At 42.5% G+C, this 12,365-nt stretch overlaps 1 protein-coding gene across 5 annotated transcripts in view; it reads left to right on the forward strand.

The window, feature by feature from the left end:
* The window catches only part of LRP6 (LDL receptor related protein 6), a 242,877-nt gene that overhangs the window by 151,444 nt on the left and 79,068 nt on the right, over positions 1–12,365 (forward strand). For all 5 annotated transcript variants that reach the window (XM_073315558.2, XM_073315591.2, XM_073315582.2 and 2 more), the window contains 4 exons: positions 1,356–1,540; positions 2,015–2,341; positions 9,643–9,845; positions 11,728–11,939. In XM_073315558.2, coding sequence (XP_073171659.2) covers positions 1,356–1,540; positions 2,015–2,341; positions 9,643–9,845; positions 11,728–11,939 — 927 coding nt within the window. The remainder of the gene's footprint in view (positions 1–1,355; positions 1,541–2,014; positions 2,342–9,642; positions 9,846–11,727; positions 11,940–12,365) is intronic.

Here is a 12,365-nt window from a genome sequence, read left to right on the forward strand (position 1 = left end):
TTCTGCATGATTCAAATTTGCAATTAGGAATACTTGAGCTTTTATTCTGGACAATCTGTTACGATTCAGCTTGTTGGGAGTACATGGGAGAAGAACTTTAAAATGTCCTGCAGAGCACCACTTTGTCACACAAAATTAGTTAAGCTTAGTTCCCATTTCTGGTCAGCTGCCTCAACCCAGTACTAGATCTGGAACAAATCCGTTTCCTTTCCTCTTCCTCCCCCATCCCCCCATGCATGCCAGATTGTTATTGCAACTTTCATATCACTTAAATGAAACTTCCCATGGCCTTTCTGTTGTGGAGATTTGTACTAGATCTGTGCTGGGCATCTGACTGGGTGAAAAGCTTTTCAGGTACCCTGACAGCCAAAGGAAGAAACATTTTTCCTTGATCATCAGGCAGTTACTTCAGAAACCTATCTCTCCCTGGAGAGGTTGTGTTGATGCAAATCAGGTTTGTCTGAACGTTATCATGACCTGGGATAAAGGTGTTTAATTTGGCTAGTTATGTTATATTCAAATTTTAAGCACTATGTAGTCATAACATTTTGGAAGATGTGTACTTGCCTTGCTGATACCAAATGTCTGCACAAGAAATATACTGTTTTAGGAAGGATTTTGTGGTGTGTTTAACATCCTTTAGTAAAACAAACACTGGTATGTGAAATGTTGTAGTATCCTTGATAACTCCACATTGGCAACAAGTGAGGCATAAATTAGCAGGCAGGTGTGTGATCCTTTGTATCCATATCTGAGTGAAATGGAAATACCATACAGTTTTGTGGTACTTCAACCATGAAAATTGTCTAGTCCATTGCTATCTATAAAAGCAATCTCTGGTGTGGAAATTAGTGGAGAAAGGAAATATCCTCACTCTCACCTATTTTAAAAGAAACATTTAGTTTGGTGTTCAGTGGAGGATTGAATAGAAGCAGAAGGCAATTTTTGTTGCTCATGCAATGTGCTTTGGACCAATTTTTGATAAAGAACAACATGCAATTTAATGTACCCAGATGCCATCCTGTTTATTATTAGCTTAACACACGTGAACTAGTTAAAGACTGAAGGGCTCTAGTAAGGAAGTCCTTGGTAATGGTCCAGCTTTGGATGGAGCAAATATTATTGAAAACAGTATAGGGAAGTCTGACTCATTTCCTAGCTTGTATTTTGAGAAAAATATTTAATGTAATGTGTTTTAATAAACACTTAAATTTGTAACTCTGATTTTCTGTTCCCTTTCTTCTTGCTTTTGTGTTGTTTTTTCCTTTCATGTACTCACAAGAAATGTTAAGAGTCTGCATCAGCACAGAACTTCTATATCAGATAAATGAGAAATTTCTGGCATTTTTATACAGGTTTATGTACTGGACTGAGTGGGGTGGGAAGCCCAAGATTGACCGAGCTGCCATGGATGGAAGTGAACGTACTACTTTGGTACCAAACGTGGGGCGAGCTAATGGGCTAACAATTGATTATGCGAAAAGAAGACTTTACTGGACTGATCTAGATACCAACTTAATAGAATCTTCAAATATGCTAGGTAAGCTGCTGTTGCTTTTTCGGTGCAAGCTGTGTATTTTTAGTTACATGTAGGACAAAGCTGTCAACTGATAGCTTTTGGAGTGTCCTGTCCGGCAAAAAATATAACCAGCATTTGTTGTGGCGAGGTGGTAGGAAAGCCAAACTGCAAAAAAGCTCATAGATATAATACGCTCAGAATTGATTTAAATAAAAAAAAATTTTTTTTAAAGTAGGCGTACTCCATTGTATGCATCAGGCATGAGAGTAGGACGTATGTGTGAAAGAGAGAGACAGACGAGGAAGGGGCCTTGTGCTGCAGATGGGTTGTTCCAGGAGACTGGCAATCCTGGTGGAAGCTGATTTTTAAACTAATTTTTTTTTGTTGCCTTTTTTAACCTATCCACAAAGAAGCAATGTCTAACACATTGTTAGAAAAACCCAGTATGTCCCCAGTAATTCTTCTTGTTTTCCTCTCTCCCTTTTTTGAAAACAGGCCTTGACCGTGAAGTTATAGCCGATGACTTGCCTCACCCGTTCGGCTTGACTCAATACCAGGATTACATCTATTGGACAGATTGGAGCCGGCGCAGCATTGAGCGAGCCAACAAGACCAGTGGCCAGAACCGGACCATCATCCAAGGCCATTTGGATTATGTGATGGATATCCTGGTCTTCCATTCCTCAAGACAGGCAGGCTGGAATGAATGTGCATCTAGCAATGGGCACTGCTCCCATCTCTGCTTGGCAGTGCCAGTTGGTGGTTTTGTGTGTGGATGCCCAGCTCACTATTCCTTGAATTCTGACAACAGAACCTGTAGTGGTAAGCCCTAAGCACAAATGACAAATTAGAGACACAGGGAAAAGAATGCCATGTTTGTTGTTCCGATGGGAATAAATTATGGAAGCAAATGCAATTTGGTAACAGATAAAAGTATTTTACTAGGAAAAAAAAGAAACATTTTCATTTCTTCTCTATTTATTTTGAGTAGCAACAAAGAGGAGACCATTTGCTTTGGTACAGGAACATAATGTGCCAAGTCATGGCTCGTTTCTACCTTTGATACTGAAAGGTTATTAAAAACCTTTCCAGTTCCAATGCAAAGTTTTAAAGCAGGATGTTCTGGCAGAGGGGGTGTGTGTGTGAATGTGGCTGGATTTTGTTTTCTAACCACACTAAAATCCTACCAGGCAGTTGAGTAAAAGTTATGATATTTAAAAAAAAAACTGGCTGGATTTTGTTTTCTAACCATACTAAAATCCTACCAGGCAGTTGAGTAAAAGTTATGATATTTTAAAAAAAAATTCCAGGCCAACAGCTTGGCAACGGGATTAATTTCAGTGAACCTTTTTATTCATTCTGCCAAGCAGAATAAGGCTGGGTAAGAAGAGAGGCTGGAAACACTTCTGCTTTTGTGCCAGCCCATGAAAGTTATTTCATGTCCCCTTTTATTTTTTTGAGATTTACCAGGCATAGAGGATTAATGGGATTTTGGTGTATGTTTTGGAATGTTGGATGCGTTTTAGGTTGTTGGAGGTGAATTTAGTTGTGATTTATATTCCAGCTTGAAGAGGTGCTGGACAGACCTTCCTTCAGAGCTCACCCCAGTGTGGCTAAAGACATTGCTTTTGAGTGAGAAAAGAGGCCCCAGGGTGCTGCCTTCACAGCACTTCCAGTTCCTGATCACAATAGAGACAGCAAGCAGCCAACCCCCAGTTTTTTTCATTGTTGTGCAGTGTGTGACCCACAAGGCCCTTAGGCCGGCCACAGTTAGTTTCTAGCCAAATAATTCATCTTTCTCTCAATAAGTGGCTTCCAGTGCAGCACTCATAATTCTTCATATGATGGTCCCTACATATATTCCACACATGGGATACACATGAGCACCATGTGTTTGAATCCAGAATTTTTTGCAAGCAGTGGCCATTGGCCTGTACATGTGCTGTAGCTTTTCTCATGCTCCAAACCCAGGGCATGAAAAGTGGTGCAGGCCTACACCTCTTCAGCTCCTGCTTATGGCTGCGTGGTCTGAATCGAGATCTTTGGTGTCCTCATCTCCCCTTTTTTTCTTTTTTTTTCTTTTTTTTTATTGCGTCATTGCTGTAAAATGTTGTACATAATTAGTTGTAGTAGTTTTTATAGTATACAGTAGAACCTCAGCATTATGAACACCTCAGGAATGGAGGTGGTTCTGCACTGAAATGTTCGTAACTCAACAAAACATTATGGTGGTTCTTTCAAAAGTTTACAACTGAAAATTGACTTAATACAGCTTTGAAACTTTACTGCACAGGAAAAAAATGCAGCTTTTAAGTATCTTAAATTAAGTGAAACAAGCACAGAAATGGTTTCCTTACCATGTCAAATCTTTTTTTTAACCTTTCCCTTAATTTATTATAGCAGTTTACATTTAATTGCCGTTACAGTATTTGCCTTTTTTGGTCTCTGCTTCCTGATTGTGTACTTCCGGTTCCAAATGAGGTGTGTGGTTGACCAGTTCGTAACTCTGAGGTTCTTCTGTAGTTAGTGTTTCCCCACCCATTTTATTTTCTCTGGAGAAGTCTGGGATTATGCCTAGGGTTCAAAAATTGTGTTTCCTGCCTTCATTCCTTTTCGGTGAATGACAAACATCAGCACTGCCTCTACTGCATGGGTGAGGCTTATATTTCTGTGAGCATCTGCTGCTCTTTTCCCCCCAGAATTCATGAGCTTATGGAACTGAAACTCGGAAAATATCTCCTGGAGAAGGCTATGAGTCCCCAGTGGACTGCTTGAGCAGACATTTTTCCACACATCACATACGGGAGATTCATAATTTGGTTCTTGATGACGTCTTCATCCAATGGGAATGCTGACATCACACCTTTTCACCTCATGGGAGGACAGGAAACTTCCTCAGTACCTCTCCAGAGTAGCCCTGGGCAAGGGCTTGACAGAAGATGCCCTACTGGTGTCATGGAAGGGTTGCCTGGGGAATGCCTTTGACACCACTAGTGCTACCAAAGATTCATGAAGACAGAGTTCATGTTTTCCTGTTTGCACCCAACTGGTTGAGACAGTTTGGTTTACAATCTGCTGAAGGCCTCAGTTCACCCACCCAAGAACATCCCCAAGGTGCCGGACTCTGAGTGCATAAGGGCAAGTCCTAGCATCCTAACCTGGGACTGTTGCAACTCAGGGCCTTGTATTTGGATGGGCATCAGAAATAGAATACTCGTTCTAAAAGGGTGCAATCCATCCAGAACCAAAGCAGAAAAGAGTCTGTGAGAAGCTGCTGTTAAGCAAAATGGAAGCATTTCTCCGCCTGGGCTCACCAATGCAACTTGTGTCCAAAATCTGCTGGGATCCTTCCTATCTTAGAGTATCTACTTATTCTTAAGTCTTCAGGTCTCATGCTCAATTCTCTGCGAGTACATTTAGTAGCGATCAGTAATTTCTGTCCTCTAAATACCATACAGTATTCACTGATCCTGTCACAACTAGATTTCTGAAAAGGAGTCTCAGAGCCTTTCCACCATTGGTGAAGTTTGCACCTTAGTCAGAGGTGAAAGTAAGCTGGTACACCCCGGTCCAGCGTACCGGCAAGAGCCGGTGTACCGTACTGGGGCAACCTGGCTTCCCCAGGGGGCAATCCCAGCAGTGGCTGGAGCCCCAGGCCCTTTAAATGACCTCCAGAGCCCCGCTGCTGGAGCCCTGGGGTAGCGGCTGCAGGGCTCCAGCTGCTATTTAAAGGGCGGTAGAAGAGGGGCGCTCCGGGCCCTTTAAATAGCCTCCAGAGCCCTGGGCTGCTGCTACCCCAGTGGGGGGGGGCACTTACCTTACAGGGTGGGCTGGGGCTGGCTCTGACCCCCTCAACCCTCCCACCCCTGTTCTGCCCTAGTCCCTGCCCCTTCCAGGGGCCAGAGCTGGCCCCAGAGTATCGGTAAGTCACTCGACTTACTTTCACCCCTGACCTTAGTGGAACCTCAATTTTGTTTTGTTGTTGTTCACTTGCTCCCCTTCCCCCTTTCAGCTTCTAGCCACATGTTCTATGACTCACCTGTCCATGAAGGTGGCCTTTCTAATAGCCATAATGTCAGCCAGAAGAGTTGGTGAGCTGGGAGTGCTCATGGTGGACCCACTGTATGCTACATTCTATAAAGAAAAGGTCTTGTTATAACCCCACCCTAGATTCATTCCTAAAATAGCTTCTGAGTTTCATATGAGTCGGGTAGTCCATTTACCGGTAGCTTTTCCAAAACTGCATGCCTCAGATGAAGGGAGATGACTGCATTGTCTGATGTCTCAAGTGCTTTGGCATTTTATCTGCAAAGAACAAATGATGTTAAGACACCTAAACTATTTGTTTTCGTAGCAGAGTGATCAAGGGGTCAAGCTACATAGACACAAAGACATTCAAAATGGATCTCGAGTTGTGTTACCCTTCGTTACCAACTAGCTTATATTCCCGCTCCGGAGCAGGTGAGGGCTAATTCTACTAGAGGGCCGGTTATTTTGGCTGCATTGCTGAGAGATGTACCTCTCCCAGAGATATGAAGGGCAGCTAATTGAGCTCTTTGCAGACCGTTGCAAGACATAACGCTCTGGTCTGCTCAAATGCAGACAGCTGTGAGGAAAGCAGTTGTACCGTCAGCGCTGGTCTCCTTGCACCCACCTCTTGGCTTACCACTGCTTGTTAATCTCCCACATGGGGAGTACACATAGAGACCATCACTCGAGGAAGCAATGCAGGCTACTTACTGTTAACTGGATGCTATTCAAGATGTGTGGTCCCCGTCTACCTGCCCTCCATCCCCTCTGCTGTGGATTGTTTGAACTGCTGTAAGAATGGAAAACTGGAAAGGCATTGGCCTGCATCACCTTTTATGCCCTTGGTTTGGAGTATGAGGAGACTTACAGCACATGTGTGAGCCAATGGACACTGCTTGCAAAAACTTTTGGACTCAAGCACACAGTGCGCATGCATACCTAATGTGTGGAACACAGATAGGGACCACATGTCTTGAAGAAACTCCAGTTACTGGTAAGTAACCTCCATTTTTGACTGCCAGGATGCTTGGATGGTTTCTGCTGGTGTCATTCAGATTAGTCTGGCTTAAGAGAATCAGATATTATCTCATCTGCATTATGGATGAGTAAAGAGATCTAACTGCTGCACTAAACCCAAATCAGGTGTCACTTATTCTGAGAATGTCACCTCCATGGAATACTTTGAAAATCATCCTCTTGGAAACATTTCTGCTTTGCACACTCCACATTTTCAGTATTTCTTTTCTGTTGATTACAAGGGACCACTTGCATGCGAACAAAATCTTTGTACCATGCCCTCCTTCCTCCTCTACTGCATGTCAAAAGAATAATTGACATAGTTGTGGTGATAACTATGATATCATAAGCGGGGAATTTTGTCTTCGGACGAGAAATAAGTAGTAGTCACGTAAAGATCCTGTTTTCATGGAAATGTTTCGTTACAAAGCAACGAGAAAAATACAGGAAACATCTTATGTTATAAAGATGTAGAACTGTTCCTAAATAGTATGGTTCAGAGTCTTTCATTAGGCATTAACAGCTTTTCAGCCATGTTCAACCCTGGTAGATTTCCCACTTCTCATTTGTAGGTAATTGGAGACTTAGATTTTTCTGCTTGTAATTTAAGTTTTCTCTTGGCCTCTGTAATTGGCACATGGATCATTTTAACTTTCTGTTGTGTATTTTACTTGGTTATGTGTTTCTGAGCATTATTCTAGCACAGATTCTGTTTAGAGGCCAATTCCTCCCTTTGTTGACCACAATGCACATGTGTGCGCACATTCTTTTAATTATGGGAAGGAGATGCTGCTGCAACGAGATCTGGGAGCTCAAACTTTCAGAGCCAATGCTGCATTATTAAGCTTGAAGAGCAGTTCCCCAGCTGGGATGCTGCTGTGTTTCACCTACAGTTCCTTCCAGAGATATAGTTAAAATATGACTGTTGGGAGAAACTACGTTGGAGAATAGAAAATGTTTTCCAAAACCCAAACTGAGTTCCAGAGAATGGGGGACTTAAAATGGGAAATTTGCCCTACCACCACATACAATGAACGATTCATTTGGATAATACTAATGCTAGAGAAGTCTGAGTTTGCAGATATCAAGAAGACAATTATTTAATACCTTTCCTTTTGAAGTTCTTACTGAGTGGATCTCTGAGAATGACAAAGGGTCTCTGGAAGCGGGGGAGCAGAGGGATTTGACTGTTTGTGAAAGGAGGCTTGCATGCTGTCATAAATATAAAGGGAAGGGTAAACCCCTTTAAAATCCCTCCTGGCCAGAGAAAAAAATCCTCTCACCTGTAAAGGGTTAAGAAGCTAAAGGTAACCTCACTGGCACCTGACCAAAATGACCAATGAGGAGACAAGGTACTTTCAAAAGCTGGGAGGAGGGAGAGAAACAACAGGGTCTGGTCTGTCTGTCTATATGCTGTTTCTGCTGGGGATAGACCAGGAATGGAGTCTTAGAACTTTTAGTAAGTAATCTAGCTAGGTACGTGTTAGATTATGATTTCTTTAAATGGCTGAGAAAAGAATTGTGCTGAATAGAATAACTATTTCTGTCTGTGTATCTTTTTTGTAACTTAAGGTTTTGCCTAGAGGGGTTCTCTGTGTTTTGAATCTAATTACCCTGTAAGGTATCTACCATCTTGATTTAAAAGGGGGATTTCTTTATTTCTGTTTACTTCTATTTCAATTAAAAGTCTTCTTGTAAGAAAACTGAATGCTTTTTCATTGTTCTCAGATCCAAGGGTTTGGGTCTGTGGTCACCTATGCAAATTGGTGAGGCTTTTTATCCAACATTTCCCAGGAAAGGTGGGGGTGCAAGTGTTGGAAGGATTGTTCATTGTTGTTAAGATCCAAGGGTCTAGGTCTGTAGTCACCTAGGCAAATTGGTGAGGCTTTTTACCAAACCTTGTCCAGAAAGTGGGGTGCAAGGTTTTGGGAAGTATTTTGGGGGGAAAGACGCATCCAAACAGCTCTTCCCCAGTAACCAGTATTTGTTTGGTGGTGGTAGCGGCCAATCCAAGGACAAAGGGTGGAATATTTTGTACCTTGGGGAAGTTTTGACCTAAGCTGGTAAAGAGAAGCTTAGGATGTTTTTCATGCAGGTCCCTACATCTGTACCCTAGCGTTCAGAGTGGGGGAGGAACTTTGACACATGCTTTCAGTTACAACTTCCTTTGTTTTGGTCTAAAACTTTCTCTTTTACATGTGTCCCTTAAAATTCTGGTTTATGTAATGAATAAGGGATTTGACCTTTCCAAATGTGGTGTTTTGCTGTTTATATACTACATACGTACAACAAACTTTGTGTGTGTGTGTAGGGGGGAGGGGTGTTTGGTTTGCTTTTGTCTTATCTTCTATTAATTAGTGATTAAATGTAGAAAAAAGTCACTGGTGAAATGCTTGGGGGGAAATCCAGGTTTTTCAGAAAGCAAAAATAACTTGCACCTAGGTCAGAATTTTGAACAGTGTGAAAAGTATATTTTTATGCCAGTGAAACTTTTTTCTTAGCAGCAACCAGAAAAAATACTCAAAGTACATGCCTAAAATAATAAAGACAGAGGATGTTCTCTGGAACCTCACTCGCCCAACTGTTGCCTCGCCTGGTTTATAGGTGAAATGTCCCCCTGTGGGTGAAATGGGTGAAATGTCCCCCTGCTGATCTTTCCAGGCTTGAGATCTACTTTACTGAGGCTGCTGGGCCTTGTTCTACAGTGCACTGTAACTTTATTGCAGGACAGACCACTGGGCTAAAAGGATGCTGTGAAGAGACTTGGGAAAAGTGTTTTAAATTGAATACCTGGATCTTGTCATGATTTCAAAGAGTGTGTCCATATTCTTTTTCTTTTTTTTGCATTTGAAATTATCCTTGCTTTTTACATCCCCACACAAGAATTTATTTTAAAAGATGCCTTTAAAGCCTAAAAAAAAAAAAAACTCTGTGCAGATGTGTGTATATGTGGGGAGGAGGAAAGAGGTGGGTTCTAGGGGAAAGTAAGGTATTGATAGCTTTTGTGTAGTAATGTTAGTAGTGGGTATATAGATAACCGGTGTTTCTGCTCTGTGTGTTTCCCCCTTTTTTTAAAGCTCCTACAACTTTCCTGTTGTTCAGTCAGAAGAACGCAATTAATCGCATGGTGATAGATGAGCAACAGAGTCCAGATATCATACTCCCTATCCACAGTCTCAGGAATGTCCGGGCCATCGATTATGACCCCCTAGATAAGCAACTTTACTGGATTGACTCTCGGCAGAACATTATCCGGAAGGCACAAGAAGATGGCAGCCAGGTATCCAGTGAGAGGAATTGCAAAGAGATGAGGCACTGTTTATACGAAGCAATGATTAAATTTTAAATAATATAGACGGACAGACTTTCTGCTAGCTCCGGGTTCGCTGTAGCTGGTCTGGACTGGTGGTGATGAGAACCTCAATAGAAATGGATAGTAGGATTCATGTAGGAAATACAGAAGGGGCAATAGTCTGTGCAGGGAAATAGAGATGACCGGGGAAGGTACACTGACTTGAGGGTAAGAGATTTGGGGTGGTATGCCGCTCCTGTCTAGGAGTTGGGGAATTCTGGTGTAGGCATGAGGAGAGTGGGGTAGTAGACCAGTGGGACTCTGGATTAGAGGCATGAAACAGAGTTGCAAGAATCCCAGCAGCATGGAAAGGGAGCACATGATTGGGGAGCAGAGAGGAGGCACGGATGGGGCCGGAGACAAAGCGTGGTGCAGGATGGGTGAGGTAACAGTAATTGATTAAGGCTTGTGCAATTGTTCATTCTCAGACTTTTAAAATCTTTTATTTATTTTTGGTGGCGGGGAATTGAAGACATAAATTTTTTTGTTAAAAGAAAGTGCAGTTTCTTAAGGAGGGGGTGGGAAATGTGAACTGGATTCCGTTGAAATGCTCGTTCATCCTTCACTCCTATTTAGGGATATTTTTCGTGAACATCTAAATAATTTAACATCCAAAACTGGTCCAAAGTGCCAGATCTCTCCAGGACCAGCAGAATAAAACAAGTGTGCAGTTTCTAGGCCAAGTGCTTTGGAAGATGTGACAAGCCAAAAAAAAAAAAGGTTGGCAACTTTTCCAAAAGTGCAAGACAAACTACTTTACAGAGCACCTTTGTCCCCAGAATGTCACATTGAATTTACTCCAGGCTTTCCAGAGAGACTGTTGAAGGCTAAGATGTGGTACATGGACTTTCAGCTGGATCGATATGTCTCTAATAAAGTTGTCTGGGTGGGGTAAATCGTGTATGTCACAGGGAAGACTACTTTGATCTTATCTGTGGAGCGATTATAATGTCTGCATAATAATTTTCTATACATTGAAGAGGGCCAGAAAGGGGGATTACATGTAGTTGAAATACTTGGAAAAACAGGGAAAACTCAGAAGGGAGTAAAATGGGAAAATTCTAAAGTGCTAAATTTCATACCTAGACTAAGGACCAGTGCTAGCAGATATCCCCTCTACCAGTTAGAAGGGTTCCCTAATGTGATTTTCCTACTCACATATGTGATGAAAATGATGTAGGAGGATTGATGCGAGAGCTGTTGTCCAAGCCATCAGCTGGTCTCCTGAACATTTCTTTTCCTGATCTATCCTATAGACTGTTCAGGGTTAGGGATTATTGGTGACGTGGACTTTGTGTTGTAGAGAGATGTGTGTTCTGTATTCACATTAGTCTATGTACTGAGGAACTGGACTGTCTAAGGAGTTTGGTTTATTAAGAAAAAGAGAATGAGATAGAATTGGAAGAGAAACATCAAAACTGTGCCATGCCAAGGCCCAGAGAGTGCCTTTCCAAGTGGAAACCTTGACTTTAGTGATCTAGCTGTCTCCTCTCTTAGAGTGGTTGGGATTTAACCAATGTAATCTGGTTAATGTAACCCCCACAAAGCCCAACAACAACATCAGTTCTTCTGAGCTGCAACCGAATGGTATGATTTCCATCCCCCTAAATCTGCCAGGGTATGTTTTGTGTCCACTGCTCGCTCTGCTGTTGCTCACCAAGGGACCGAGAGAGAGAGAATCAACTGAACATGTGTTCCTGGTTTAGGATTATATTTTGGAGGCCTCTTTCTAACTTGGAAGAATTTCACATACAGCAGATCCAATTCTAGGTGATGCACTGAATGTAATATCCTTCTGGTGATTTCCCAGAGCCTTACTGTGGTGACGAGTCCGGTTCCCAATCAGAACCTAGACATGCAGCCCTATGATCTGAGCATTGACATCTACAGCCGCTATATCTACTGGACTTGTGAAGCCACTAATGTGATTAATGTGACACGCTTGGATGGGAGACCGATGGGCGTGGTGCTGAAAGGAGAAGACGACAGGCCCCGGGCCATTGTGGTGAACCCAGAGAAAGGGTATGTAGTTGTAATGTGGAATAGTAGGGAAAATCCAACCCGGAGATCCTATTAATAAATCTTCTAGCTTCTGGCTACCCTTCATCAAAATAAAGGTGTCTTTGGAACTTTTGCATTGGTGCTGAAGGTTGAGACTTCTAAAATTCTTAATACGGGCCCATTGAAGTCAATGGGAATTCTTCCACTGACTTAATTGGGGCCAGGATTTCCCTGGTAAAGGTTAGCAGGGTTCAATTATGGCCTTCCTGAGGCTGAGCCTTGTTGGGATGGAGAGGCAGTGCCATTAGAGGGTGGTAGTGTTGTGTTATAGAAGGGGAGAAGCCCAATACAGGGCAGGACTTGATACATCTTTAAATGGATGCAATGAGGGGTAGAGGGCTCAGAGGGTTCACCCTCCCTCCATCCCCACCCCACCCCACTTGGCCC

This window comes from Lepidochelys kempii, chromosome 1, assembly GCF_965140285.1.
Source record: "Lepidochelys kempii isolate rLepKem1 chromosome 1, rLepKem1.hap1, whole genome shotgun sequence".
NCBI classification, from domain to species: Eukaryota; Metazoa; Chordata; order Testudines; family Cheloniidae; genus Lepidochelys; species Lepidochelys kempii.